General features: G+C 46.8%; 1 protein-coding gene across 4 annotated transcripts in view; it reads left to right on the forward strand.

Moving 5' to 3' along the window:
• The window catches only part of MTMR2 (myotubularin related protein 2), a 40,281-nt gene extending 13,680 nt beyond the window's left edge, over positions 1-26,601 (forward strand). For 3 of the 4 annotated variants that reach the window (XM_063127145.1, XM_063127148.1, XM_063127147.1), the window contains 13 exons: positions 3,755-3,830; positions 5,892-5,986; positions 6,897-7,007; positions 8,493-8,594; positions 10,941-11,024; positions 11,979-12,128; positions 14,218-14,406; positions 16,626-16,811; positions 18,781-18,987; positions 19,996-20,088; positions 21,822-21,935; positions 23,796-23,972; positions 26,230-26,601. In XM_063127145.1, the coding sequence (XP_062983215.1) occupies positions 3,755-3,830; positions 5,892-5,986; positions 6,897-7,007; positions 8,493-8,594; positions 10,941-11,024; positions 11,979-12,128; positions 14,218-14,406; positions 16,626-16,811; positions 18,781-18,987; positions 19,996-20,088; positions 21,822-21,935; positions 23,796-23,972; positions 26,230-26,391 (1,746 nt within the window). In that variant the 3' untranslated portion in view covers positions 26,392-26,601. The remainder of the gene's footprint in view (positions 1-3,754; positions 3,831-5,891; positions 5,987-6,896; positions 7,008-8,492; positions 8,595-10,940; positions 11,025-11,978; positions 12,129-14,217; positions 14,407-16,625; positions 16,812-18,780; positions 18,988-19,995; positions 20,089-21,821; positions 21,936-23,795; positions 23,973-26,229) is intronic. The other variant, XM_063127146.1, reaches the window with a different exon arrangement.
• The last annotated feature ends 915 nt before the right edge of the window (positions 26,602-27,516 follow it).

Genomic DNA, 27,516 nt, shown 5'->3' on the forward strand with positions numbered 1-27,516 from the left:
GGGTTTTTGGAATCAGCGTTGCTCTGCTAGGGTGAAGAAGGGCCTGCTGGCAAGGGAACATAAATGCTGCTGGAAGTCTTCTACTACATCCACAGAAAGCTCCACTGCCATCCTTATCTAGCCAGCAATATCCTGCTGGCATTGAGGAGAAAACCCGGGTGTGTCAGGGTGAAGAAACAGAACTCTCTCCCATTTTTGTATTTAGTTTGGGGTTTGGATATTATGGGGTTAAACTGTGTGTGTATGTGTGTGCTGGTCAGTTTCAGCCCAAAGTTCAAAAGTTTATTTAGAGATTAGGGGAGTCAGGATGTTTGCTCAGGAAGCAAAAGTTTTGCAGAAGTTTCAAATCAAAGGATTAGTTAGAGCCTGGAAGTCTTCAGAGGAAGAAGAAGAAAAAGGGTTTGCAGGGGATCAGAGGAAGAGCTTAAGACAAGGAATTTAGGAACAAAGGTGAAATAGAAACTGCCCTCCCGCTTGGATGGTGTTGGGGAGGAAAAATAATAGGTCAGTAATATGCTAAAGTGGCATTTATCAATGAACCTTTGTACACACACTGCCCGACCTACAAAAAATAAAGGAAGGTAGCAAGGGATAGCTTCTCCTTGTTGCGTGAAGACATACTAGTAGGAGGAAGGGGAAACAATGACAACAGTAAATAAAAAGTGATGAAGGGTCTGATCGCCTTACCGTTGTGGATGCCAAAATCATGCACGCTGGAGGGTCAGGTTCTTCTTTTGTTTCGATTGAGAGTCCATGTTGACAAACCTCCATGAAACAAGCCCCAACTGACAACCCAAGGTTTTTGTTCCATGTGAACTGAGCTTTTAGATGCAAGCCTCGCTGTGGCTCATATATGTTGTGCTAAACCATAGTTTAATATGACATGCGAATGCAGCCGTTGTATCCATTCATGATTGGGTTTTAGCCAGCAGTTATACAGTCAGAAGACAGATTATGGCATGGCCCTTTCCCTCTCTCTCCAGAGACCTGTGCTCCCCTAAAAGCCTCTCCTGAGGGCGACCTTTGCGAAAGGCCTGTGATGCGGTGTGAGGGGGCTATAGGGAAGGGAGGGAAATTGGAGAAAATTAGGAGGGGACAGCTTGGAGCAACTGGCCAAATCAGGGAAAATACAGCAAATGGTATTCCCCGTAGTAACCTATGGCTGCGAGAGCTGGACCATAAGGAAAGCTGAGCGAAGGAAGATAGATGCTTTTGAACTGAGGTGTTGGAGGAAAATTCTGAGAGTGCCTTGGACTGCAAGAAGATCAAACCAGTCCATACTCCAGGAAATAAAGCCAGGCTGCTCACTTGAGGGAATGGTATTAAAGGCAAAACTGAAGTACTTTGGCTACATAATGAGAAGACAGGATACCCTGGAGAAGAGGCTGATGCTAGGGAAAGTGGAAGGCAAAAGGAAGAGGGGCCGACCAAGGGCAAGATGGATGGAGGATATTCTGGAGGTGACAGACTTGACCTTGGGGGAGCTGGGGGTGGCAACGGCCGACAGAAAGCTCTGGCGTGGGCTGGGCCATGAAGTCACGAAGAGTCGGAAGCGACTGAACGAATAAACAACAACACAGCAAAGGCACAATGTGACCATTAGTGCTCCAATACCTATAAAATTTGCAGAACCAAAATATGTATACTTTTATTCATAACATCAGTGGCATTATTAACTTCTTTATAAAAAAGATGGAGTTTGCCAAACGGGAGGTTTTTGTTTGTTTCATTTATTTATTTATTACTACATTTCTCGTCCTGAAAAGAGCCAAAGGTGATTTACATAATCCTCCTCCTCCTCCTCCTCTATTTTATTCTTACAACAGCCCTGTGAGGTAGGTTAGACAGAGAGTCAGTGACTGGTCCCAAATCACCCAATGAGCTTTATAGCTGGGTAAGGACTAGAACCCGGACCTCTCGACTCCCAGCCCAACTACTACACTACACCGGCTGTGGTGCAGCCCTGGAACGATGTTAGTCGTGTATTGGCTAATTCTAGCTGTACGTGTGTATAAATGATTGTATAAACGATTGCTGTAAACATTTTAAGCATTTAAAGCAGGAACAATGTGACTGCCCTGGAAGGCGCTATTTATTTATTTTTAAATCCAGACCGCAGAGCCTGGCATAAAACGCAGCAGCAACATCAGATTCTTCATCTTATCTGCTTTTATTATTTCAAGGCAAGGTGCAAGATTGTGTTTCGGGTCCAGTTTTTCCGAAGAATGGAATGTTGTGAGATCATCCGCGCGCTCTGATTGGCTGGCTGGTCTAACGTGGGTCACTCCTTCAGAGTTCTACCATATGCACCCTTGTAAAACGACCCATCTGCTTAATGGTGTTTCCTCTTTGTTTTCTTCCAATTTTTTCACACGTAAAAGCCAAAAGATTAAGATGCATGGCTTTTCTGTAGGATTAGTGATTTTCCTGGCTTCAATCATTCGAACTTGAGCTATTTTACCCCATCTGTTTCTTTAATCCCCAGGAAAAGTAAAGGCCTTTTGCCCTCATAAAGCAAAGCTCTTATTGGTGTTTTGCATTTTGTTGTTGTTGTTGACGTCCTGCTGAGGCGCCCATGTAAAAACTTGGGTGAATCCTGCATGTCAGTCGTGAGGTGTGATGATCCAACACACGTGCAAATATATATGCAGCTGTTTTTCCAAGTGTGAAAAATTAGAGGGCAGCACTAGGACTAGATGGAATGACTAGGGTGGCCATATGAAAAGGAGGACAGGGCTCCTATATCCTTAACAGTTGTATAGAAAAAGGGATTTCAGCTGGTTTCATTTGTATGCATGCAGCACCTGGTGAAATTCCCTCTTCATCACAACAGCTAAAGCTGCAGGAGCCCTGCCCTCTTTTGTATCTGGTCACTCTGCAAAAGAGGCCAGGGCTCCTGCAGCTTTAGCTGTTGTGATGAAGAGGGAATTAGAATGACCAGATACAAATGGCAGCGGGGTTCCTGCAGCTTTAGCTGTTGTGATGAAGAGGGAATTTCACCAGGTGCTGCATGCCTACAAATGACACCGGCTGAAATTCCCTTCTCTATACAACTGTTAAAGATACAGGAGCCCTGTTCTTCTTTCCATATGGCCACCCTTAGGAATGACTCCAGTGCTCTAAAGTAAATAAATCCTTGGGCTGCAGTCCTATGTACATTTGTCTGAGAGTAAGTCCCATTGAACACAGTGAGTCTGACCTCTGAGTAAACATGCATAGGATTGCACTGTTAATCTGCCCGTGTGTAAGTAGGATTGTCACAGATTGTCTTCCTAAAAATGTTGGGCAATAGGGAACCATGATTTTGGTTAAGTTTCATTTTTGTTTTGTCTCTGTTTCTGTGCCCTGCATCCGATTACCTGCGTTAGCAGTGGGTAACATCAGTGGAGGTCCCTTTACAACTTCCATCTTTTCTAAGACGGCTTGCGATATCTGCAGGGAAATAGCAATGGGAATGTGATGTACTGCATAACTTTGAAATGCAGCATTCTGTTCTTATATGATAATTAAAAAAAAAAATCCAAACTTTAGTGAATATTGCCAATCCCAGATGAATTCTGTGAATGTCCAAAAAGAATCAAAGGTATTCTGGTCAATGTTGATGATAGACACCTAAATGAGATTCATTGGTGACTTTCTTAGTATAATTACGTGTTTCCTTTTCAGAAGGCGTAGCTTCAAATGCTTGACTTGTGAACATTCAACATTCATGCCTCTGATTATTGTGTGTGAGTGTGTGTGATTTCTGTCTTAGGTCCTCAGGGAATCTAATAAGTTGGCTGAAATGGAGGAGCCGCCCTTGCTACCTGGAGAAACCATTAAGGACATGGGTAAGTGCAGATTTTCTCCTTGGTATTTGTTGCCAGAGTAGACTGCACAGGATTGATGTTCACATATATTAATGGCAAACTTAAGTTTTAGTGCTAATACTTATGGATCCCACTCGTTGGGCTCGATGGCCTTATAGCCCCCTTCCAACTCTACTATTCTATGATTCTATGTATACAACCAGGTATACAGCTTGCCTGGTCCAGGCCTCCCAAGATGAGCCTGCCCCTTTCCTCAAACACCAATTGTTTGGTGGTTTCCCATTATTATTATTATTATTATTATTATTATTATTATTATTTATTTATTTATATAGCACCATCAATGTACATGGTGCTGTACAGAGTAAAACAGTAAATAGCGAGACCCTGCCGCATAGGCTTACATTCTAATAAAACCATAATAAAACAATAAGGAGGGGAAGAGAAAGCAAACAGGCACAGGGTAGGGTAAACAGGCACTGGGTAGGGTAAAACTAACAGTATAAAGTCAGAACAAAATCAAGTTTTAAAAGCTTTAGGAAAAAGAAAAGTTTTTAGCTGAGCTTTAAAAGCTGCAGTTGAACTTGTAGTTCTCAAATGTTCTGGAAGAGCGTTCCAGGCATAAAGGGCAGCAGAAGAAAATGGACGAAGCCGAGCAAGGGAAGGAGAGACCCTTGGGCAGGCGAGAAACATGGCATCAGAGGAGCGAAGAGCACGAGCGGGGCAATAGTGTGAGATGAGAGAGGAGAGATAGGAAGGAGCTAGACAGTGAAAAGCTTTGTAGGTTCCCAGCTTCTGAGAGGCTTTTTACCCCATTCCAAAAGGTGGAAACGCCTCCCCTGTGCTTCGGGCTTTTCTACATGAGGCTTTTAACCGGTACCTTTATTGAAGTTTCTGCTTTCGTATTCTTTGCGGGACTCCTTTACATGTGTTTTCTTCCCAGGGTGTGTGGGTTCTTTCTGTGCCTTTCTATATGTTCCATTACACAACCACTAGGTGGCACCATGGTATAGGGGAATTGCGCAAACACATGAGGGTTTCATGCCGCCACCCAGAGAAATACCAGACTTTCCTTGTTGCTGGGAGGAACACTAAAATGGTTTCAAAGCATGGAAGAGGCCCTGGAGGATGACGCGGTTGTGTAAAGGACCTGCAAACTACTGCGAGTGAGGAATCACGAGTGCACAATAAAAGACTCATGTACCCCAGCAGTAAGAGCTGTAAACTAATATATGCTGGTATTTTGGGTATTTCAGGCCCATCCCTTTTGCTCTGTCCCGCCCAACACTGGAACACGATCCCCAAGAACTTCTCCGAAATAGAATTCAGCCCTTGGACTGAAAAAGGCTCAACATCCCTTGTATATACGAATAGCGAACCACATAAGCCAATCCTTGCCTAGCCAGAATGTTGCGCCTACCTTGTAAGGCTCTCCAATCTTGGTCACCAGTGAAGGGAGGGTGGATGCTGTTGAAACAGCCCCCAGGCCCGAAACACTTTGCAAGGCAGGGCACCCTTCTCCCTGCCATACAAAAGATGATGCAAAACAGGCTTTTCCAGCCTGATGCCTTGCCGATGTGCTGGACTACAGCTCCCACCATTCCCAGCTAGAATGGCCAATGGGTAGGTGCCTGGGAATGATAGTTGTAGTCCAGCACATTCAATTTGAGGAAGGCTGATGACAAACCTCCCGTGTCCCTTGGCTGCACAATTGTTAAATAACTTCAGGTTTGGGGGGATTGACTGAGAGATATTTGGCATTATTTCCCTTGAAAATAATTCCAAACGGCTGGCTGTCGCCTCTTCAGATCTCTCCATAAAACATTCTCTGGCTGAATGTATATTTTCTGCCATGAAATTGGGGGTCCCTTGGCCGCCTTCTTTGGTTAATGTTCACATGACTGTACCCTTCTCTTCATGAAACTGTGGGAGAACCACGGAGAAGAAAGAACCAACTTCTTCAAGTGGGAGAAAACCCACAGCTTGTTTCTCCCCAGAGAGACGTCAAAAAGATTGCAAACCACAAGGCAAACCGTTCCCTGTGGCAATGATTACAATAATTCTCGTTTTCTTCTTTCCTAGCAAAAGATGTTACTCACATCTGCCCATTTACGGGAGCTATTAGGGGAACCTTGACAGTCACGAATTACAGACTATATTTTAAAAGTATGGAAAGGGTAAGGCCTGACGGATTTCTTTTTACTCTTTCTTACCTGTTCTTTCCAATTCAAGCTGGGAGGGGGCTGTTGCTTGGCGGTGGAGCACCCGCGTTGCATGGGCTACATCCTGGGCATCTCCACTTAAAAGGGTCTCTGATAGCAGATAAAGGGGAAAGACCCTGAGACCCTAGAAAGCTGCTGTCAGTCAGAATACCCAAGCCTCCCCCAAACTGGTGGGCCCCACATGTTTTTTACTGCAACTTCCAAGAAACCTTACCATTGGCCATGCTGGCTGGGGCTGAAGGGAGTTGAAGTCCAAAATATCTGAAGAGCACCAGGTTGGGGAAGACTGCAGCATTTATTACATTTATATACCACCCCCACCCCTGGTAGCCGAAGCCCTCTGGGCAGTTTACAAAGATTAAAAGACTGAACATTAAAAATCAATATACAAAATTTAAAACCATAGAAACAGCTAACATTTAAAACAATTTTAAACACTCAGCCAGGCCAAAGCTAGTTCTGGAGTCAGTTAAAACTTAACATATGCTGTTAAATGCCTGGGAGAAAAAAGTCTTGACCTGGCGCCAAAAAGATAACAATATTGGTGCCAGGTGGGCCTCATCGGGGAGATCTTTCCATAATTGGGGGACCACCACAGTAAAGGCCCTCTCCCTTGTTGCCATCCTCTGAGCTTCCCTTGGAGTAGGCACCTGGAGGAAGGACCTTAGATGTTGAGTGTAGTGTACGGGTAGGTTCCTGTCGGAAGAGGCATATAACTCAGACAATACTGGACTAGGTGGACCAGTGGTCAGGTATTCATACGTTTATTGCATATCTCAACTTTGAGCTCTTGGCTACTCCAAGCTCTGTACCATCGCCATCATTTCTTCTAGACTTTTCATTAACACAGTGCCGTTTTCTCCAGGACCCCCCTTTTGTTCTAGATGGTCCTCTAGGCGTGATCAACAGAGTAGAGAAAATCGGAGGAGCTTCTAGCCGAGGCGAAAATTCATATGGCCTGGAGATTGTGTGTAAGGTAAACTGCTTCATCTATGGTTGGTGAATCAAGGGTGGGTTCTCGATCCACAGCAGTGGCCCATTGCGTTTCTGAAATGATTGGAATCTGGGTACTTAAATGCCATCTCGCTGGCTTTAAGCATTGCATCATCCCAGAAAGCTTCCACTCAAACCAGAGACAGAATCCTAGAGCTGAAAGGGGCTTTATAAGCCATCTAGTCCAACCCCTCTCTTGATGTAGGAGCATCCCCAAGAAGAGCAACCAATAGATGGAGGTATACCTCCAATATACCCAATACTAGGTATATTAGGTATTTCCCTTAATGCTTCCAAGAAGAGAAGCCCCACCACCCTGCTAGGTAATTGGCTCCACTTTTGAACTGCTCTTGTTGTCGAGAAGACGATTAAATCATGTAGATTATTTCCTTTTACTCCTTGGGCTCTAATGTCCAAGGCTTCAGAAAATACACATAACATTTTCAAAGCCTGATCATCATCATCATCATCATCTTTTAATGATGACGATAATAATAATAATAATAATAATAATAATAATAATAATTTAATAAGCATTTTGTCAACACAATAAAGATCTCTCAGGTGGTGGTGATGGGAAAGACCTCTTCCTAAGATCCTAGCGAGCGACTACCAATCAGTGACCCTGTTCAGCCGACACGCTAAGCCAGGGTGAGACCGCTGACCCTTTTGCAGCACTTGGTTAGTGAGTGTGTTTAAACCGTGGTAGCCACCATGGTTAGGAATAGTTCACATGACAGGTTAAGTCATGGTTCACACGAAATGCTAAACCATGTTTAGCTCAAAATGCTTAACCTCCCCATGGCTTAGCGTGGTGTCTGAACAGGGTCAGAGTAGACAACACTGGGATAGGTAGACAAATAGTTCTAGTTAGTGTTAGATCTAATTAGTGTTAGTCCTAGTTGTTATTATTTATTTATTTATTTATCTCATTTGTATACCTCCCCATAGCCGAAGCTCTCTGGGCAGTTTACAAAAGATTAAAACATTAAGAATGATATACAAAATTTAAAATCATAAAAAACATACAACAGACAGTATATGCAAAGACAACGTATATCTAAAAACAACTTTGAGCCATCAGCCAAACCTAAAAAACAGATCCAGGAACGATTAAAACTCATCACATGCTTTCACAAGCTGCCAGATGCCTGGGAAATGAGGCGAAAAGTTAGCAAAGTTGGGGCCTGGTGGGTGTCATCGGGGAGATCGTTCCATAATTGGGGGCTACCACAGAGAAGGCCCTCTCCCTTCTTGCCATCTTCTGAGCCTCCCTCGGAGTGGTTAGTGTCAATGAGCTAGTTAGACCTAGTTAATGATCTTGTTAGTGGTAGCCAGTTTCATGGGCTCATGCCTAATCCTGAAGGCCCTCTCTAACACTGGGAAGGTTTTCATGGAATATGTGCCATATTTCCTTACGTGCTGTTGTGTTCATAGTAGGGACTGAGTTTTACCAAACATTTTGCAGGATGTCCGGAACCTACGCTTTGCACATAGGCCTGAGGGTCGTACAAGAAGGTCCATCTTTGAGAACTTAACAAAATACGCATTTCCAGTGTCAAATCATTTGGTAAGTGCTTCTTCTGGTGGCACTGTATATCCAGACTACGAGACGGTGGTTATTGTAGGACGGAAACAAAGGAAGTCACATTCCTTTGAGTTTTCCAAGCCTGACCCTCTGTCTTTGAACTCGAGTCAGCCTCCAAGAGCTGAAACAGAAGCCCAGGTTGAGGCTGTACCATTGCAGGGAAGCAGGAGGGAGGAATATTTGAATGCTTTCCCACATAAAATTTTAGGCCAGCCTTTTCCCTAACAAATTCATTTTCTCCATGTGGGGTGGGTGGGAAGGGTAGCATTTTATTTTATTTTTATTTATTTATTATTGCATTTATATCCCGCCTTTTTTCCTGCAAGGAACCCAAGGCAGCGTACAGAATCCTCCTCCTCTCCACTTTATCCTCACAACAACAACCCTGTGAGGTGGGTTAGGCTGAGAGTCTGTGACTGGCCCCAAATCACCCAGTGGGTTTCCATGGCCGAGTGGGGACTAGAACCCGACTCCCAGTCCAACACTCTCGCCACTACACCACACTGGCTCTTTTATGTATTTGTTTAAAATATTTCTTGGCCACCTTTCAGGGCAGAAGCCTTCCCAAGGCGGCTTACACCAATAGTATAGCTGTGGCAGAGCAGTCAAGCACTCAATTCTTCGACCTGCAGTGTGAAATGGTATAGCCCAGCACCCAGTGTATGACATGGGGTAGCCTTCCCCAAACCGTTACCCTCCAGATAATTTTGCACTTCAATTCCTATCAGCCCCAGCCAGCATGACCATTAGTCAGGAATGCTGGGAGTTGTGGTCCAGAAGGCAAAACAGATTGGCGAAGGCCGAAGTGTGGTTTCTCCTCCTCTGTCGCTTTGGTGCCAATTCATTCCTTGCACATTTAGACAAATCAGAGGCTGAAGTGAGTTAGGCAACGTTATGCCCAGATGGCTTTAAACAGATCCCTAGTGCAGCTGTCCCCTACCGGGAGCCCCTCCAGGTGTAATGCATTAGTCCAACAGATATGGAGGGTACCGCGTTGGAGAAGACTGCCCTACTGCGTGTATGTAGTGAAATAAAGCATATACCAATCCTTAAGGGATATTGCAGTCACACGCTTATTTTCTTCCCCACATGTTCAAGGAAAAGAGGTCCCCCTGTCTCCCACTTTGGGGGTGTCTTCACGGTCCTGCTTTGGCCCCACATTCCCTTAAAAAACCCGGCATTGCAACTGCGGGGTGGAGACAGTCAATCCCCACAGCAGGAGGGAGCGCTGACTTTCCGAGGGCCATTCAGGTCGTCGGGCCCGCCCCCTGCCCTTAGTCTGGCCTTCCAGTTCTTCCAGTAACCTATCAGTAGTCGTGATTTCCCACCCACCCCCGGAATGCTCCCGGCCCAAAGCCAAGCGAGGTCACTACCAACAGACAATATGGTGACTTCTCAGCAAGACAAAAGGTCTCAGTATGTCCCCAACTTTTTAAATCTGCAGCTTTGGGGGAAATCCCCGTAGTGGTGCGAGTTAGTAGCAATGTTGTATAACCAACGCAGCGCCACTGCGTAATTACCATGTGTAAACTGGGCCTATAGACAGCCCCTTAGTCTTTAGGTGGGAGACTTGGGAACTCTCCATTCCCAGGTTCCCCAGTGGCAATCCTGAGCATGCTGGGAAAACCTACTAGTGTCTGTACCTTAAATTTCAGACTGAAGGCCTCCACACCAACCCACATCTTCCTCCTCCTTGCCAGGGTAAGTTTTGAGGAACGGAGGAAAGTTGCAGTGCCATGGCATGGTATTATGAGCTGTATCAAAACTGGGGAAGTTTTGCATCTGGCGCATAAGTGCATGCTATGATCCAGAGTGGGGGAGTTTTAGTTTCTGAGACCCACCACCCTCAGAATCCACATAGCAAAAAGGTGAAAGAAAACAAACAAACGTGGCCATGCCAGGGCTGTTTTCAAGTGACAAAATACACAATGTTGTACTTGCGTGTCAAACGGCATGTATGTGGGAGTATAATCCAAAAGGCAGTGATACCATGTGCCTGTAAAGGTGGCTCTGTATTTACGGTGCTATAAGAGAATTCCTTTAAAAGCGTTTTCTTTCAAAGACGCCCTCAACTTCCTTTCTCCCCTTCCCTCCCCTTGGTGATTTTGTAGGTAATAGATCAGAGAACAAAGGAATATGGAGAAATGTACGCAGATGTGCTAGTTACAATGTACGGAGGCAGTTCCTGAGTCTCTCTGATTTTCTTTTTTGTGCTTCGATGTTATCGAAACTAAAAGGCTGCGCGGAAATTGTTATTTGAGGTGCCAAATTATATGGAAAATAAGCTTGAAAAGAGCTGAAAGGTCTCTCCCTCTCTTTTGTTTTAAGTCTCTGTTTGCATTTGAATACAAAGAGGTTTTCCCGGAAAATGGCTGGAAGGTTTACGATGCTGTTTTGGAGTATAGGAGACAGGTGAGTCCTTCCTTTCCACCTCTGGCTTGCACTCATTTCCGTATGGCAAAGGGCCATGTCACCTAATTGGAAATCCTGTCTTCAGGGTTGGGAATCCTCTGGTTGGTAGGCCAAATAAACACTCATCCTTCTTTATGTCTGTCTGGAACAGATTAATTATTGCAACATCGAATGGGTGTCACCCTCTAGGGAGCCATTGGGGGGGATGGTGGGGCTCCTGGACAGCTATAGAGGCTGTTCGCACAACACGCTAACCCACACTCAGTGGTTGAGCATGGGTTGTTTTGAACCATGGGTTGTTCATTAATGCAAACTTACCCAATTTTGCATTTTCAAACCAAAACGCAACATGAAACTCATTTTATCCTTCAAAGTTCGCGCTTTGCCTAGTTTTGCATTGGAGCCCTTCAATCAAAAGTATGTACAAAAATGGACGTAGTAGCGGGAAAAAATGTTCAAAAATGCATTTTATTCGGAAAATAGCCTGCAAAAGAAAGTGTAGGTTGGACGACATCTTCCGACAAAAACGCATGTAGTAGAGGAAAGGCGCACAAAAATGCGTGCGGATTTTCATGCACACTTCTTTGATGAAGTGTCAAAGGTAGGACGAATCGAAATAATATTGGAAATGTGAGAAACAGAGGGAAACCAAAATTGACAGACGTGTCCATCTCTAACTGGTATATCTAACCCCCTTGGGCTCCTATATGTTCTGCCATTTTAATTTTAAGGACTAAAAGATGACGACCTCTTGGTCTTAGGCCGTAGCTAGACCTAAGGTTTATCCCGGGATCGTCCCAGGGTCATTCCTGTTCATGTACATGACACACAGGATATCCTGGGAGCAGGCAGGGACGACCCCGGGGACGATGCCAAGATAAACCTTAGGTCTAGCTAAGGCCTAAATCTCTGGAATGGGAACAGTTTTCTGAACAGCTACTCTTTGCCATGCAGGGGATTCCTAATGAAAGCTGGAGAATGACCAAGGTCAATGAACAGTATGAACTTTGCGATACCTATCCTGCCCTCCTGGTAGTTCCCGCCAATATTCCGGATGAAGAATTGAAGAGAGCAGCTGCATTCCGATCAAGGGGGCGTCTGCCTGTAAGTATGGCATAGCAAGGTAGCTTTGATTTCAGGTCCCTTAGGAGCAGATTTGGGGGAGTGATGGCCACTAATTTGGATGGCTTTAGAAGGGGGTAAGATTCCTGGAGGAGAAGGCTATCAACGGCTACTGATCCTGATAGTTATGTGCTACCTCCAGTAGCAGAGGCCATAATAACAACAACAACAACAACAACAACAACATATTTCTTACCCGCCTCTCCGTTTGGATCAAGGCGGGGAACAACAATAAGTATAAAATACATAAAATTGAATTAAAAACATAGTACACATTATTAAAACATCCTAAAAACATCCTAAAATTCCACTGATAGGCCTGCTGGAATAGATCAGTCTTTATAGCTTTCTTAAATGCTAAAAGACTATTAAATTGACGAGTCATAGAATCATAGAATAGTAGAGATGGAAAAGACCTATGAGGCCATCAAGTCCAACCCCCTGCTCAGTGCAGGAATCCACCCTAAAGCATCCCTGACAGATTGTTGTCCAGCTGCCTCTTGAAGGCCTCTAGTGTGGGAGAGCCCACAACCTCCCTAGGTCATTGGTTCCATTGTCGTACTGCTCTAACAGTCAGAAAGTTTTTCCTGATGTCCAGCCAGAATCTGGCTTCCTGTAATTTGAGCCCATTATTCTGTCTCCTCTGTCAGGCCATTCCACAGTCTGGGAGCAGCAGAAGAGAAGGTCCTCTGGGTAATATTTGTCAGCCTAGTTTTGGCAGACCGAAGTAGATTCTTCCCAGAGGACCTGAGTGTGCGGGGCAGATTGTATGGGAGAAGGCGATCCCGCAGGTAGCCTGGACTCAAACCATGTAGGGCTTTAAAGGTGATAACCAACACTTTATACTTCGCCCGGAAACTAATTGGCATTAGCCTGTGTGCACTAGTTGCTGGGGAAGATGGGTGGGAGGGTGCTTTTGCACTCATGTCCTGCTTGTGGATTCCTGGTTGGCCCCTGTGTGAACAGAATACTGGACTAGGTGGACCCTCGGTCTGATCCAGCATAGCTCCTCTTATGTTCTTACATTCTTATCACATGTGGAGGGCTGTGCCACGACACAGGCTCTGAACATCAGACCTCACGTCTGCCACCACTTCTTATGGGGCGACACAGGCTCTGAACACCAGACCCGGCCGAGGCTACTCCCTGCTCAAGCCAAGCACCACCGCTTGATACGCCTGAGGCAAGGGATAAAGCCCACCTTCCTCCAAACTATGTGGAGAAAGGGGTTTAAAATGGAGAAGGATTTTAATATATATAATAATGCGCTGTGAGTTATATCTGCTTAGGTGAATGATTGTCAGAGTGGGTGTTATATGTGTAAACTTAAGATGATAAATGCCAAACAGACATGTGGGCTTTTTGTGGTAGTTTTAAAACAATCAAAATTTATTTTTAAAAGTTCATAAGCTTTGTTTCAAATAACAACATTTAAAAACCTTTTTGAAACCTTCCATACAATCCTGTCACTCTCACATTCGCACTTTCCTTTTTCTCACACAATCACTCTTGAACTTTCTTTATTATCAGTATTGATTAATATACTTCCACTACGTGCACACCACACTCTAAAGACACCACACACTACACTGACTCTCAAATTTCCCAGAACTTAAGTACCATAAACACAGAGAGCACTACAGACTCTAAGAGTCCCTAACAAGTCTCCCTGAAAAGCTTTCCTGAAAAGAACTCTGAAAAGAACTCTCAATCCCCCCAGTCATTCCCTTATATATCACTCCTCCCCCCTCCCAAGACGTTCTAACTCCGCCCACTCAGGCCAACATTCTACAAACCACAGACTTACAAACTGCAGACATATATTTGGAATTGACTTGTGGGGTATAACGCCACAGGCTGCAGCAGAGAAGAGATGGAGACATCCTGTTCTATGAGCGGACTTCTGCTTGCATGATATTGGTGAAGCCATCATTTATAGGCACCCTTCTACTGTGGCCATTTTGCAGTGCAATTGGATAAGTTAAGAAATGGGCCAGTGAACTAAAATAACGTCACTAGTTTGACACGCTTCAGTTTTACTTTTATTTCTCATTCTCCTTACTTCCGCAAGGTTTTGTCATGGATTCACCCAGAAAGCCAAGCTACAATCACTCGCTGCAGCCAGCCAATGGTTGGCGTGAGTGGCAAACGGAGCAAAGAAGACGAGAAGTACTTGCAGTCCATCATGGATTCCAATGCCCAGTCCCACAAAATATTCATCTTTGATGCCAGGCCGAGTGTGAACGCTGTAGCCAACAAGGTTGGATTATCATACCTCTCGCAACCATTTAGGATGTCAGCAGCGTTGCGCAAGCTGATCACGGCTCATCAACATCCTAATTTTGGGTTGGATCCAGATGTAGTCCTACTAAGAACAGACCCATTGAAATCAGTCGGACTTAAGTTAGATGTGGCTAACTTCAGTCCCGTTGATTTCAATGGGTGTACTGTAAATATTACATCTGGATCCAACCCATCATATTTACCTTATGCTTTTAAAATGTTGTTGCTACAGATTTGAATTTCTTTTCTTTTTAAACAATGTGATTGGTTTGATTATTGGTTTTAGAATTTTGTTTTTGTATTTTGTGTCTCGTCCTGAGAGCTTTGGCTATATGGCGACTGATGAAAGTGGACTTAAAAGTTCTTGCTTTCTTACCCCTATCTGTTTATTATTAGTATTTTTCTGTACTGCTTTTCTGTTATTGTGCACCACCTCGGGCACTGGTGTCAATTAACACAACAGCAACAACAGCAGTTGTATGCATAGATAAGGCCCAAGTGTCACTCCAATCATGGCATGTCTGGAATAACAACAGCAAATACAAATAGCAACTCACAGTTAAAAGGCTTGCTGGAACAGTATTCTAATTTGACATTGGAAAGGGCCTGTTCAGACAACGCACTAAGCCATGGTTAGACCACTAACCTTTTTTGCAGCAAATGGTTAGTGAGCATGTTTAAACCATGATTATGTAGCCACCATGGTTAGCAATGGTTCACATTATTTATTTATTTATTTATTATTACATTTATATACCGCCCCATAGCCGAAGCTCTCTGGGCGGTTTACAAAAGTTAAAAACAGTGAACATTAAAAAGTATACAAAATTTAAAACCATCAAAATCATAAAAACAACAGTATAAAAACAACAGTATCCATTTAAAAACAGCAGTTCTGAGGTCCGTTAAAAACAAACTTAGCGTTGATAAATGCTGTTAAATGCCTGGGAGAAGAGAAAAGTCTTGACCTGGTGCCTGAAAGGTAACAGTGTTGGTGCTAGGCAAGCCTCATCGGGAAGATCATTCCACAATCAGGGGGGCCACCCCCAAAAAGGCCCTCTCCCTTGTTGCCATCCTCCGAGCTTCCCTCGGAGTAGGCACTCGGAGGAGGACCTTAGATGTTGCGTGCAGTGTACGGGTAGGTTCATGTCAGGAGAGGCGTTATATCACATGACAAGCAAAGCCATAATGGTTAGCTCGAACTGCTTAAACACCATGGCTTAGCGTGTTGTCTGAACAGGGTCAAAGAATGTAAAGATGTCAACCAGTGGACCCTGCTCGGGGTGGAATTCTAGAAAGATGGGACCACCACTGAAAAGACTACTCTGGATAGCCATTGTTTGAGATTCCTAGACAAAGTGCCCTAAGTGCAGCTTCCCCTGTTGATCTTTAGAACAGGGAGGTTTCTGTGATATTAGCTGCTTATTCCAAAGCAGGGGATCAAAATGTCTTTCAGCCCAAGGGCCAAATTCCATTTTTGGAGAAGCTTTCAGGGGCCGCATTCTAGTGGTGAGTAGGCTAAAGGCAACAAATGTGGAGCCAAAAATACCAGTAATTAAGCCTTAGAAGAGGTGTTTCCGCCTTTTAGACTAGGGGAAAGAACTGTGCGAAATCTGGCTAAAAACCAACAGTTGGCAGTCACGGGGAAAGCGGTGAGGACAGGGGAAGTGGGCGTGGCCATCTGGGGAATCCTGGAGGGCCAGATTGTGACCCTGTGGGAGGGCTGGGTTTGGCCCCCGGGCCTGAGGTTCTCCATCCCTGCTCCAGAGAGTGAAACAACGCTGCAAAATAGATCAAAGCAATATAATGGTTGATTAAAAGTGAAATAAAAATGTGCAGACGAATTAAAATGGCAGCCAGATAAACAATATGAGAAAAGCAACACTCTTTCTCCAAAAGGCAATACAAATAGGTGGGTTTTGTATTTTTCCTAAAGAAGAAAATGAAGGGGAGGTACATTGATGTACCATCTTGAGGACCTTCTTCCGCTGCTTCTGGGCTACCACAGAAAAGGCCCTGTTTCCCTCCACAACTGATCTAACTCTGTTATTGACTGGATCCAAAAACAGTCCTCCTTTACTGATCTTTACAACTATGGAGAGAGATTATATAGAGCTATGTACTCGGTGAAATTCAACTTGCAGGTTTGGTGTTTTCACTAGATGAAAACAGCCCAGTGTGTATTTTCTTGTGCAGGCTAAAGGTGGAGGTTATGAAAGTGAAGACGCTTATCAAAATGCTGAATTGGTCTTTCTGGACATCCATAATATCCATGTTATGAGAGAGTCATTGAGGAAACTAAAGGAAATTGTCTATCCCAACATAGAAGAGACTCACTGGCTGTCGAATTTGGAATCCACTCACTGGCTAGAGCATATCAAGGTACTGTAGAGTGTACGGCTCTGTGTGTTCGTATCACCATCTTTATGTGTTCTCTTATCGGTGAGGTTTTAGCAGCTCACATAGTTTACCACACTGGTAAAGACTTCCATGCATCCTTCAGAGATGCATCACCTGCGTGGTTGCTAACGTCTCAACGGGAATCCTGGCTGAAGTATTTTATCTATGGACTTAGTTGAAAATGTCTCTCCTGTTGCATGTTCAAAACATACGTCTCCCCTGCAAAATGGGAATGATAGTAACGTATTATCATGTTGTTGTTGTTATTAGTTGGAGGTGTAAAACTGCCAAATACATTGACAGATCCCAATTTAGCCCTACTTAGAGTAGGCCCATTGAAATAAATGGGACTTAACTGACTCTTGATGTCAATGGGCCTACTCAAAGTAGGATTAAATCTGGATGCAGACCATTGCAAATGAGTCTTAGGAATAGGGTGGGGTAGAGGCTTTGAAATATACATAAGCTGATTCTTTGAGAGGTGGAAGGTAGCTGGCATTCTGTCGAATGTACACCTCAAGGTGTAGATGTGATTTTTTTAAAAAATGTACATTTAATCATCTCTTGTTAAACAGCCACTGTCATTCAAGTAGTCTTTGGCTCAGTTCAGACAACACGTTTCTCAACTGTGGTTTTAGAATTCCCCGGTGGAGTTTTTACACCACCGTTGAGTAATGTGTTGTCTGGCAGGAAAACTCCATAAAATGCTATTCACGCAGAATAGCAACACTGTGTGGAGGAGAGTTCCTGCACGATCGTTGTGTTGCGTGTTGTGTGGAGGGCTCCGTGGAGTTTTCCGTTGTGTTGAGTTGACTTTTCCCACTGGCTACAGAGTTCCCTGGCAAGAGCAGCAAAAGGAGGGAGTGCCGCTCTAGGAGAGCCACCGGGATTGGTTTTTTTTCCTTTTCAGCAATGGCTGATGAGATACCATTGAGAGGACCGGGGAAGGAGAGAGGGCAGAGGAACTGTCAATCAAGTGTTGTGATGGATTTTACTCCACAGTAGCCCACAGTCACACAACGGTGGAGTTAGAACATGCTGGATGAGGAGGAGTACCCCCTAGAAACTCAACCGTTGAGTGGAGTTTATTATTATTATTATTATTTATTTATATAGCACCATCAATGTACATGGTGCTGTACAGATTACACAGTAAATAGCAAGACCCTGCCGCATAGGCTTACAATCTAATAAAGTTGTAGTAAACAATAAGGAGGGAAAGAGAATGCAAACAGGCACAGGGAAGTGTAAACAGGCACCGGGTAGGGTGAGGCTAACAGTATAGAGTCAGAACAAACTCAACATTTAAAAGCTATAGGGAAAAGAAAAGTTTTTAGCTGAGTTTTAAAAGCTGTGATTGAGTTGGTAGTTCTCAAGTGTTCTGGAAGAGCGTTCCAGGCGTAAGGGGCAGCAGAAGAAAAAGGACGAAGCCGAATAAGGGAAGTGGAGGTCCTTGGGCAGGCGAGAAGCATCAGAGGAGCGGAGAGCACAAGCGGGGCAATAGTGTGAGATGAGAGAGGAGAGATAGACAGGAGCTAGACCGTGAAAAGCTTTGAAGGTCAGCAGGAGAAGTTTATATTGGATTCTGGAGTGAATTGGAAGCCAATGAAGAGATTTCAGAAGTGGGGTGACATGGTCAGAGCGGCGGGCCAAGAAGATGATCTTAGCGGCAGAGTGGTGGACCGAGACCAGCGGACTGATGTGAGACGAGGGAAGGCCAGAGAGAAGAAGGTTGCAGTTTTCCCACTGCGTAGAGTAACATGTCATCTGAACTGAGCGATTCTTTTCTTTCCCTACTCTCATGTCTTGGATGCACTGGAAAAACCCCAAGACTTCGTTCCCATTTTGAATTGTAATTGTAAAGTAGATAAGGCCGTTCCGTCATCGTCCGCCAAGCCCTTCGCCATCTGCACTGAATATCGCGGTCACAAAATTGCCTTTCCTTACCCAGCTGATCCTCGCTGGAGCTCTTCGCATTGCTGACAAAGTGGAATCGGGGAAAACCTCGGTGGTTGTGCATTGCAGTGACGGTTGGGACCGAACCGCCCAGCTCACCTCGCTTGCCATGCTCATGCTAGACGGCTACTACCGAACAATACGGGGCTTTGAAGTGCTGGTGGAGAAGGAATGGCTGAGTTTCGGGCACCGGTTCCAGCTGGTGAGTTGACAGCCCCTAGAGAGATTGAAAGGACTGCCTAGTGCAGGCATCTGTTCTTAAACAAATTTAAAGCAGAAGATTACATCGGGATCTCTTGGTAGGTCTCTGGTTGGTTTTCAGTAGTTCGGCAAACGTTTCTGACTCCCAATTTCCTGACATTAGCAGCAAGTAAAAATCTGCTTTCCCCCTAAGTTAGGCCTTTCTACACCTAAGAGTGTGGAGGGAGGGAGGGAGGGAGGGAGGAAGATCGCGGACTTACCTGCTTCCGTGATCCTCCCTGGGCGCCCAAACGGAAGCACGACATCCCAGAAGGGAAGAGGGGCGTTGTGCCCATCGCAACCGCCATTTTTTTAAAAAAAAGGCAGGAGCCAGGAGCATAATTGCGTTCTAGCGAAATGTGAGTAAAAGAAAAAAGGCCCGACGCTTCTCCCCCACCCCCAATGTCCCTGGACTCCCCCCCCCCCCCCATGGCCCGGCTCCTTCCCTCTGCTGACCCCCGCTACTCACGGGGACGAGGAAAGAAGCTGGGATGGGCGCCCACATCGCCCACGGTCATCGGGATCATCCCAGGACTGCGGGAAAAATCGGGATAACTGGGAAACCAGTTATCCCAGGGAAATGGAGGGGTCGTCCCTGCCTGCTCCCGGGATCCCCTGTGTGTCATTTGGGCACACAGGGACGACACTCGGAAAAATCCATGGTGTAGAAAGGGCCTTAGGTTGCCAAAAAAAGAATGCTCGGGGTGGGGGTGGGGAAACCAAGGGTGGGTTTTTGTGTGAAAGGACTTGGTCCTTCCAAGAAGAAAATAAACGGTTCCCTATTGAACTAGAGAGCATAATTTCAGCAGTCCGTTCCCCTTTCTCTCCACTCTGCCTTTTAGAGAAAGTTAAGCTTGGCCATTTGGTACATGCTGATTGGCATAGTGATGTAATCCGTATGATTCCTCTAGCTCAATATGGCATTAATTCTATCAATCCTGTTATTTATTTTTCTTTTGCTTTATTTCAGAGAGTCGGCCATGGAGATAAAAATCACGCGGATGCAGACAGATCTCCTGTTTTTCTCCAATTTGTTGACTGTGTCTGGCAGATGACAAGACAGGTAAATCTCTGTGCTTCTATAATGGGGGAGGGGGAAGATCCTAGGAATATTCACACACACACACACACACACACACACACACACACCAGGGTTTTTTTGAGCAAATGTATGTGTCACCAGTGGTGAAGCAGCCCTTTAGGCTGCAGTCCAGAGCACACTTACCTGGGTGTCAGCCCCACTGAACATAGTGGGACTTACTTATGAGTAGCCATGCATAGGATTGAACTGCTCGATAGGAGCTAAGCTGTGTCTTTGGTTATACACTGGGGGCGGCTTCTGTAGTTAACCGGTAACAGGACAGAGAACAAGAACAGCACAATAAGAAAAGGCCACAAGACTTTGAGGTTTGTATCTGCTCGGTGCTCCAGGAATCGAAATATGCAAAGGCAGGGTGACCATATGGAAAGGAGGACAGGGCTCCAGTATCTTTAACAGTTGTATAGGAAAGGGAATTTCAGCAGGTGTCATTTGTATGCATGCAGCACCTGGTGAAATTCCCTCTTCATCACAACAGTTAAAGCTGCGGGAGCCCTGCCCTCTTTTGTATCTGGCCACTCTACAATAGCTCCTGCAGCTTTAACTGTTGTGATGAAGAGGGAATTTCACCAGGTGCTGCATGCACACAAATGGCACCTACTGAAATCCCCTGTTCTAGACAACTGTTAAAGATACCGGAGCCCTGTCCAACTTTCTGTATGGTCACCCTAGGCAAAGATATTTAGTACTTGGTGCAGAACTTGGTATCACTGAATACTCCCTCTTCAAAAGACCAAACAAATGCTTCCAATCCTCATGGCTGGAAAATACATGGCCTGTGCCTGTCCTTTCAGAAGCAGGAGAGGGCTGTGTAGCACTTCAGTCTGTTGGTGACAGAGCTTCAGAGCAGATTCTAGAATTGCCAGGCCATCATTCCTTCAGGGGGAAAGTGGTTGGGGTTCACATACTCACAGTGGGCGGGATCAAAACCCGAAGTGGGCAGGACCAAAGCACATACGCACACCCTAGTGACACAGTGACACACACACGTACATTCACATACACACCATGTTCACACCACTCTCTCTTTATCTGTCTTTCTCTTTCATACACGCATTCTCACATACACTCACATATTCACATTCTTTATTTCTCTCTCTGTCACACACACACACACACACGTACTCGCTTTCTCACATATACACACACACTCTCACACATACAATCTCTCTCTCTCTCTCTCTCTCTCTCTCTCTCTCTCTCTCTCTCTCTCACACACACACACACAGCAACTCCCCGGGGTTTCACACGGGCCCTACCTAGGGAAGCCGGAGGTTGAACCTGGGCCCTTCTGCGTGCAAAGCATGTGCTCTACTGCTGACCTACAGCCCTTCTCAAAGCTGCATGGGGGTGGTGGGGGAGGCTATAGAGCAATAATTCCCCTTCTGGCCTCTGGCTCTCACTCCGCATTCTTTACTGGATATGTAAAATAGTCCTTTCTTGTTTTTGGAAAGCAGTAACACCATTTCTTAAAGGAGACATTGCTAGAGACTCACACAAACAAATTCTTCACCGGGAGTCCAAAGCGAGATGGCCCGTTTCTCTCCCTCCCCATCCAGACATTCTCTCTCTCCCCCCCCCAACAACCTCCCCCCCCCCACGCCCCCAGTGTAAACTCCTCGCAGGGATATGTTTTCGTGGTGCGTGCGGGAACTGTCCAGTGAAAACAAACCGTTTGGGCCGCTTGTCTTTTGAAGTTTCCCACAGCCTTTGAATTCAACGAGTGCTTTCTGATCACCGTCCTGGACCACCTCTACAGCTGTTTGTTTGGGACATTCCTCTGTAACAGCGAGCAGCAGAGGGGGAAAGAGGTAAAAACCCAGATGCTCCTTCGAAAATGCTTTGCGGCCCACCCACCCCTCCCTCCGTGCCGCTGCCGACACCTCCAGCTGTTCCTCCGTTGCTACTTCCTAAATGGATTTTTAAAAAATGCTAAAAAGGACTAAGAATATGACAGTTACTTTTGGTCATGTATTTATTTACAGTGGGTTGGATCCTGGGCAGGATCTACACAGAGTCGTCGGGGCGCCCTGAAGGCACTTGCGTACGCCTCCAGGGCGATCCGAAACTGTTTGTGTAGATCCTGCCCTGGGCTGGGCTGGGGGCGCGCGTCGCTCCTCCGCTTCCCTGGCTGAACGGTTCTGCCTTCCCGCTTGCTCCCCCGCCGCCCATTGCGCAGGAACGGGCTCGTGCGACTTCTTTGCAGCAGGAGGCGGCCCGGTCAGAAGCGGAGGCCGCGATTGCGGGCTTCTCCGGGGCCCCTCGTCTCCAGGCGCGCCTTGGTACGGGGCCAGGGACGACGACGACGCCTTGGCCAGCCGCCTCGTGCGTTTCGTAACAGCCGCCGGCCCGGGCAGCCCCGCAGAGCCGTCGCGCCACGGCCTTTGCTGCGCCCGGGCGCAATGGGGAGGCGGCCGCCTCCAGGATCAGGATCTACACTAGGCGTTTCGGGGCGCCCTGGAGGCGCACACAAGCGCCTTCAGGGCACCCCGACGACTCTGTTGGGCACTGGCCAAGGCCCCACAGGGACTCACTGACCAGAGACCCCTGGAATTGCTGCTCCTTCTCACCCTGGCAACCTTCTTGTTCACCTTCCTCTCGCTCCTGCCCGGACCATGGTGGTGGTTAGAAGGAGGAACGGAAGATGCTGCGGCCTAATTGCTTCCTGGCTCTCTGCCTGCCAGGCAAGTAAGTGGTAGCCGTGATGAGGAAGAGGAGGAGGACTGGCTGGTGACCATGGTGGTGAGCAGGTAGACTCACTGAGGGAGAGGTCCCGTTGAGGGTGTGTTGCCCAAAGCTCCCACCCCCAAATCTGGATTTCAGCCACTCACTGTCAAGGGTGCTGTGTATACGTGGGGAAAGCCCCACAGTACTTTCAAATCTGCGCTGCATCAGTTATATGACGCAGCCGCGGATTCGCAGACACCACGGGGCTTTCCCGCGAAGCTGCGATTTGAAAAAGTTGGAGACTTACCCCAACCTTTTCAGTGGGAGCAAGGTCGGTACAGCTCTCCCGCCATCAGACTTCGCTCCTGGGCTGATCCGGGGGGCGGTCTTGGTGGAAGGCGGCCGTTGATTGGTCGCTTTCCACCAGGAAGAGGGCAGGAGCGGGTCTAGTACCTGGTTGACCGCCGGAAACCCTGGGCTCCCTCCTTGGCATTGGGATTACCTGACACCACACCGAGTAAGAAAAACCACAGGGGTTCAGGGGAAGCAGTGCTGACCCGGTGCCATGAAGAGAGGGCCAAGGATGGTGCAGGTTCTGCCTTCACTGCAACTGTGTTCCGCCAGTTGCAATACTTTCCCCTTTAGTGTAGGGGTGGGCAACTTGTGGCCCTCCAGATATTTTGGCCTACATCACCTGTAGCTAGGATAACCAGCGTTGGGGGATCATGGGAGTTGTAGGCCGAAACATCTGGAGGGCCGCAAGCTGCTCCAGCCCTGCCCTAGAAGAATGGCTGCAGCCCTTCATTTACATAGGAGGAAGTAAATGGCACGGCCAGAGGACGTGCTGCCCTCACAAGGCAGGGGGTCGTCCTTTCCCATCTGCTCTCTGGGTTTTCCGCCAGAGAGCTGCTGCAGGCCCCGAGTTCCACAGATCTGTACCTCAGCCATTCATGTCGCCCCGAAATGCCACAAACGAAGCATTTTCTCTCCGCTGCCGTTTTCAGGGCCTTCCCAAAAAGTCTGTGTCGCTGTGGTCCTACATCAACAGCCAGCTGGAAGACTTCACCAACCCGCTGTATGCCAGCTACACCAACCACGTGTTGTATCCCGTGGCGAGCATGCGCCATCTAGAGCTTTGGGTCGGGTACTACATCCGGTGGAATCCACGGATGAAACCGCAGGTGAGCCGGTTTATTGGGCGGATTTGGGTCAAAATCAGGAACTTCAGACTTTCTTCTCCTTTATATTCCTTGTCGTCGCATTTCCACTAAGCAGGCTTTCTGTGCCGTTGCAACTGCAGCACGAAACGCTCCTTGGTGTGCGGTTTTGTGTATTTATTACAGGACCATGTGTTTTCTGTTTCAAGGATCAGGAACTAATCGGAGTCCGGCGAGGGCTGTAAAATTCCTGCCCCTGAGTCCTCAGTACATAACGGTGACTTTTGTTTTCAGAACTGTACTGAGTAAGAGATACTAATGAATCTCTTAATTTACCTGGTTGGGGTTCAAACTATGTGCTACATGAATTGTGTACCATGTAGCTGAGCCGATTTCGGGGGTTTTACTCGTGAGCAAGTGCATTCATCCCAATCAGAACAAGTGCATACTGGAAGGAGAGTATTAAACCTTCCCCTCTTCCATTTTGGTTCCTGAAATCCCCCACCCCCATGTGCAGATTAAAAGAAGAAGAAGAAGAAAATCTCTCTCTCTCTCTCTTCTCTTTTCAATCCCCACTCGGAAGGGGGGAGAAGAATATCAAGAGGCAAACGGTTGGGGTAGGTTTACTCCTCCCCTCCCGATGTGTGCTGGTTCCGATCCAAAGTGGTACCACATGTGCACTTACTCTTGAGTAATAAATGCAGGCTCAGCTACATGCTACACAATTAATGCAACGTGTAGTTTGACCCTCAGAATACCAGTCTGCCGGCTCACAATACCCCACTGGCTGATATGATCATGTGACAGCAGGGTTTCGTCAGCTGCACTGGCTTCTGGTCCGTTTCCGAGATCAATCCAAGTGTTGGTGTTGACCTCTGAAGTCCTAAACGGCTTGGGGCTGGAGCCTCTCATTGAATGTTTCCTTCTAGATGTGCCTGTGGGCGACCCCACTGAAGGAAGCTAGGTGGGTGACTACAAAAGAGGGGGGCCTTCTCCGTTGTGGCACCCCATTTATTTATTTATTTATTTATTTATTTGATTCATACCCTGCCTTCGTACCAAAAAATGGCACTCGAGGCAGCTGTGAACTGCCCTCCCCAAAGAGGGCACCTGCGTTGCGATGATGTTGTCATCCTGTTGTCCCTGACCATTGACCCATGCTGCCTAGGGATGGTGGAAGTTGCAGGGCAAAACACCTGCAGGGCCAGATGTTGCCAACCCCTGCTTTAAAGCCAACTCTGTGCATGCATGTTCAGAGGTACAATGCACTTTGACATGCAGCATATAGTACCTGTGGGGAGCAGGGAGGGCACAGTTCACTTCTGTGCCATCAGGCGGATAACTATGGGGTTGGCCCTCGGTGACCCTGTTCAGACAACACGCTAAGCCACCACAGTGGTTAAGCTTTTTGAGCTAAACATTATGGCTTAGTGTGTCGTGGGAACCATTCCTATCCATGGTGGCTACATAACCACGGTTTAAACACGCTCACTAACCATTTGCTGCAAAGGGGTTAGCAGCCTTAACCATGACTTAGCGTGTGGTCTGAACAGGCCCACTGTATTCGATACACTCTCTCCTTTATTACTTGGCCGTGTTTCGGCCCTTGGTTTTGCCATTATTGTTGTTGTTGTTATTATTATTATTAATTACATTTATTTATTTATTACATTTATATACTGCCCCATAGCCTCTTCAGGGAGATCATTCCATAATTGAGGGGCCACCACTGAAAAGGCCCGCTCCCTTATTGCCATCCTCCGAGCTTCCTTGGGAGTAGGCACCCACAGGAGGACCTTAGATGTTGAGCCTAGTGTACGAGTAGGTTAGAACATACGAAGAGCCCTGCTGGATCAGACCAAGGGTCCACCTAGCCCAGCATTCTGTTCACACAGGGGCCAACCAGGAATCCACAAGCAGGACATGAGTGCAACAGCACCCTCCCACCCATGTTCCTCAGCAACTGGTGCACACAGGCTTATTGCCTCGAATACTGGAGATATCACACAACCATCAGGGCTAGTAGCCATGGATAGCCTTTGCCTCTAGGAATTTATCCGACACCTCCCACCCCCACCCCCCCGGTTCATGTCGGGAGAGGCGATCCGTCAGGTATGGTGGTCCCACGCCTTGTAAGGCTTTATAGGTTAAAACCAGCATGTGGCGCCCTTATATACTGCCCCATCGCAAATTGGTTCTGGGATCTGAAGCCCCCTCTGTGATTATCCCGGGATTTTTCTCTCCCGAGAAGTCAGCGCGGTGCTTCCCGTCTCGCCCTCAGGAGCCGGTGCACAACCGCTATAAGGAACTCCTGGCGAAACGGGCGGAGCTGCAGAAGAAAGTGGACGAGCTTCAGCGGCAGATCGCCAACCGCTCCACGTCATCCTCCGAGAGGGCCGGATCTCCCGCTCCGTGCGTCGCCCCGGTCCAGACCGTTGTATAGCGCGGCGCAGACTCTTCCAACAGCCTCCCTCCGGGACCACGTCGCCAGGCTGCCTTTCTAGAAAAAGAGGCTTCAAAGGGATCGCTCTGAACTTTAGGCAGCAGGGATCCTGGGGCCTTAGACATTCTATTTATTATGCTCCATCCCTCCAGGGGGTATGTTATTAGGGTTGTAACACTACAGGAAGCAAACACTTTTCCCCCCCTTAAAGGCCTCTTATATATAATTAATTGTCTCGCTGGCTAATTGGAAGAAAACTAGCTGCATCGGCCAGTGGAGGCTGGTGGCTCCGATGTCCGTGGGTCGGCGGAATCCGCTCCTGGTTTTAGTCAGAACTCTAAAGGAGCTATCCAAGGTTCTGCACCTTAGATAGCTCATTTAGAGTTCTGACTAAAACCCGGAGCGGATTCACCGACCCACGGACATCGGAGCCTTCAGCCTCCTAAGTAAAAACAAGGACACTTGTTCATCCAGGCCAAAGTGTCTTGCTGGCCTTCCCCAACCTGGTGCCCTCCAGATGTGTTGGAACAAACAAGAAATGGATCCCGTAAGAAAACACTAGGTCTATACTGTCCAATCTGTGCTAACAAGACTGTATAGGATATGGGCTGGTATGAAATATGCTAGACAATATGGGGAATTTGAGGTGAAATTTATGTTACTATAATCCACACTAATTTATTAAAGGACTATTTTCCTTTTGATCTGCCCCATATTGTCTAGCATATTTCACACCAGCCCATATCCGATACAGTCTTGTTAGCACAGATTGGATAGTATAGACCTAGTGTTTTCTTACAGGATCCATTTCTTGTTTGTTCCTTTTTTGTAGTATACTCCAGATGTGTTGGGCTGCCATTCCAACACACCTGGCAGACAACCTGGCTGGGCATTATGTTAGTTGCTGTCCCACACATCCGGAAGGGCCTTGGTAGGGGAAGGCTGCATGAAGCCGTCGGTTTGGCTTTGAACTGGGGACTGTGCAGGTGCCAAACCGAGTGGCCCCGAGGGCCCTGTCAGCGGGAACGGGGACTCCCGATGCACCTGGTGGGGCTTGCAGAGTTCGCCATCCCACCTTCGCCGTGCTACAAGCTGCTCCCGAACGCTCAGAGGAATTCAGAAGCG

Source organism: Elgaria multicarinata, chromosome 5, assembly GCF_023053635.1.
Source record: "Elgaria multicarinata webbii isolate HBS135686 ecotype San Diego chromosome 5, rElgMul1.1.pri, whole genome shotgun sequence".
Classification (NCBI taxonomy): domain Eukaryota; kingdom Metazoa; phylum Chordata; class Lepidosauria; order Squamata; family Anguidae; genus Elgaria; species Elgaria multicarinata.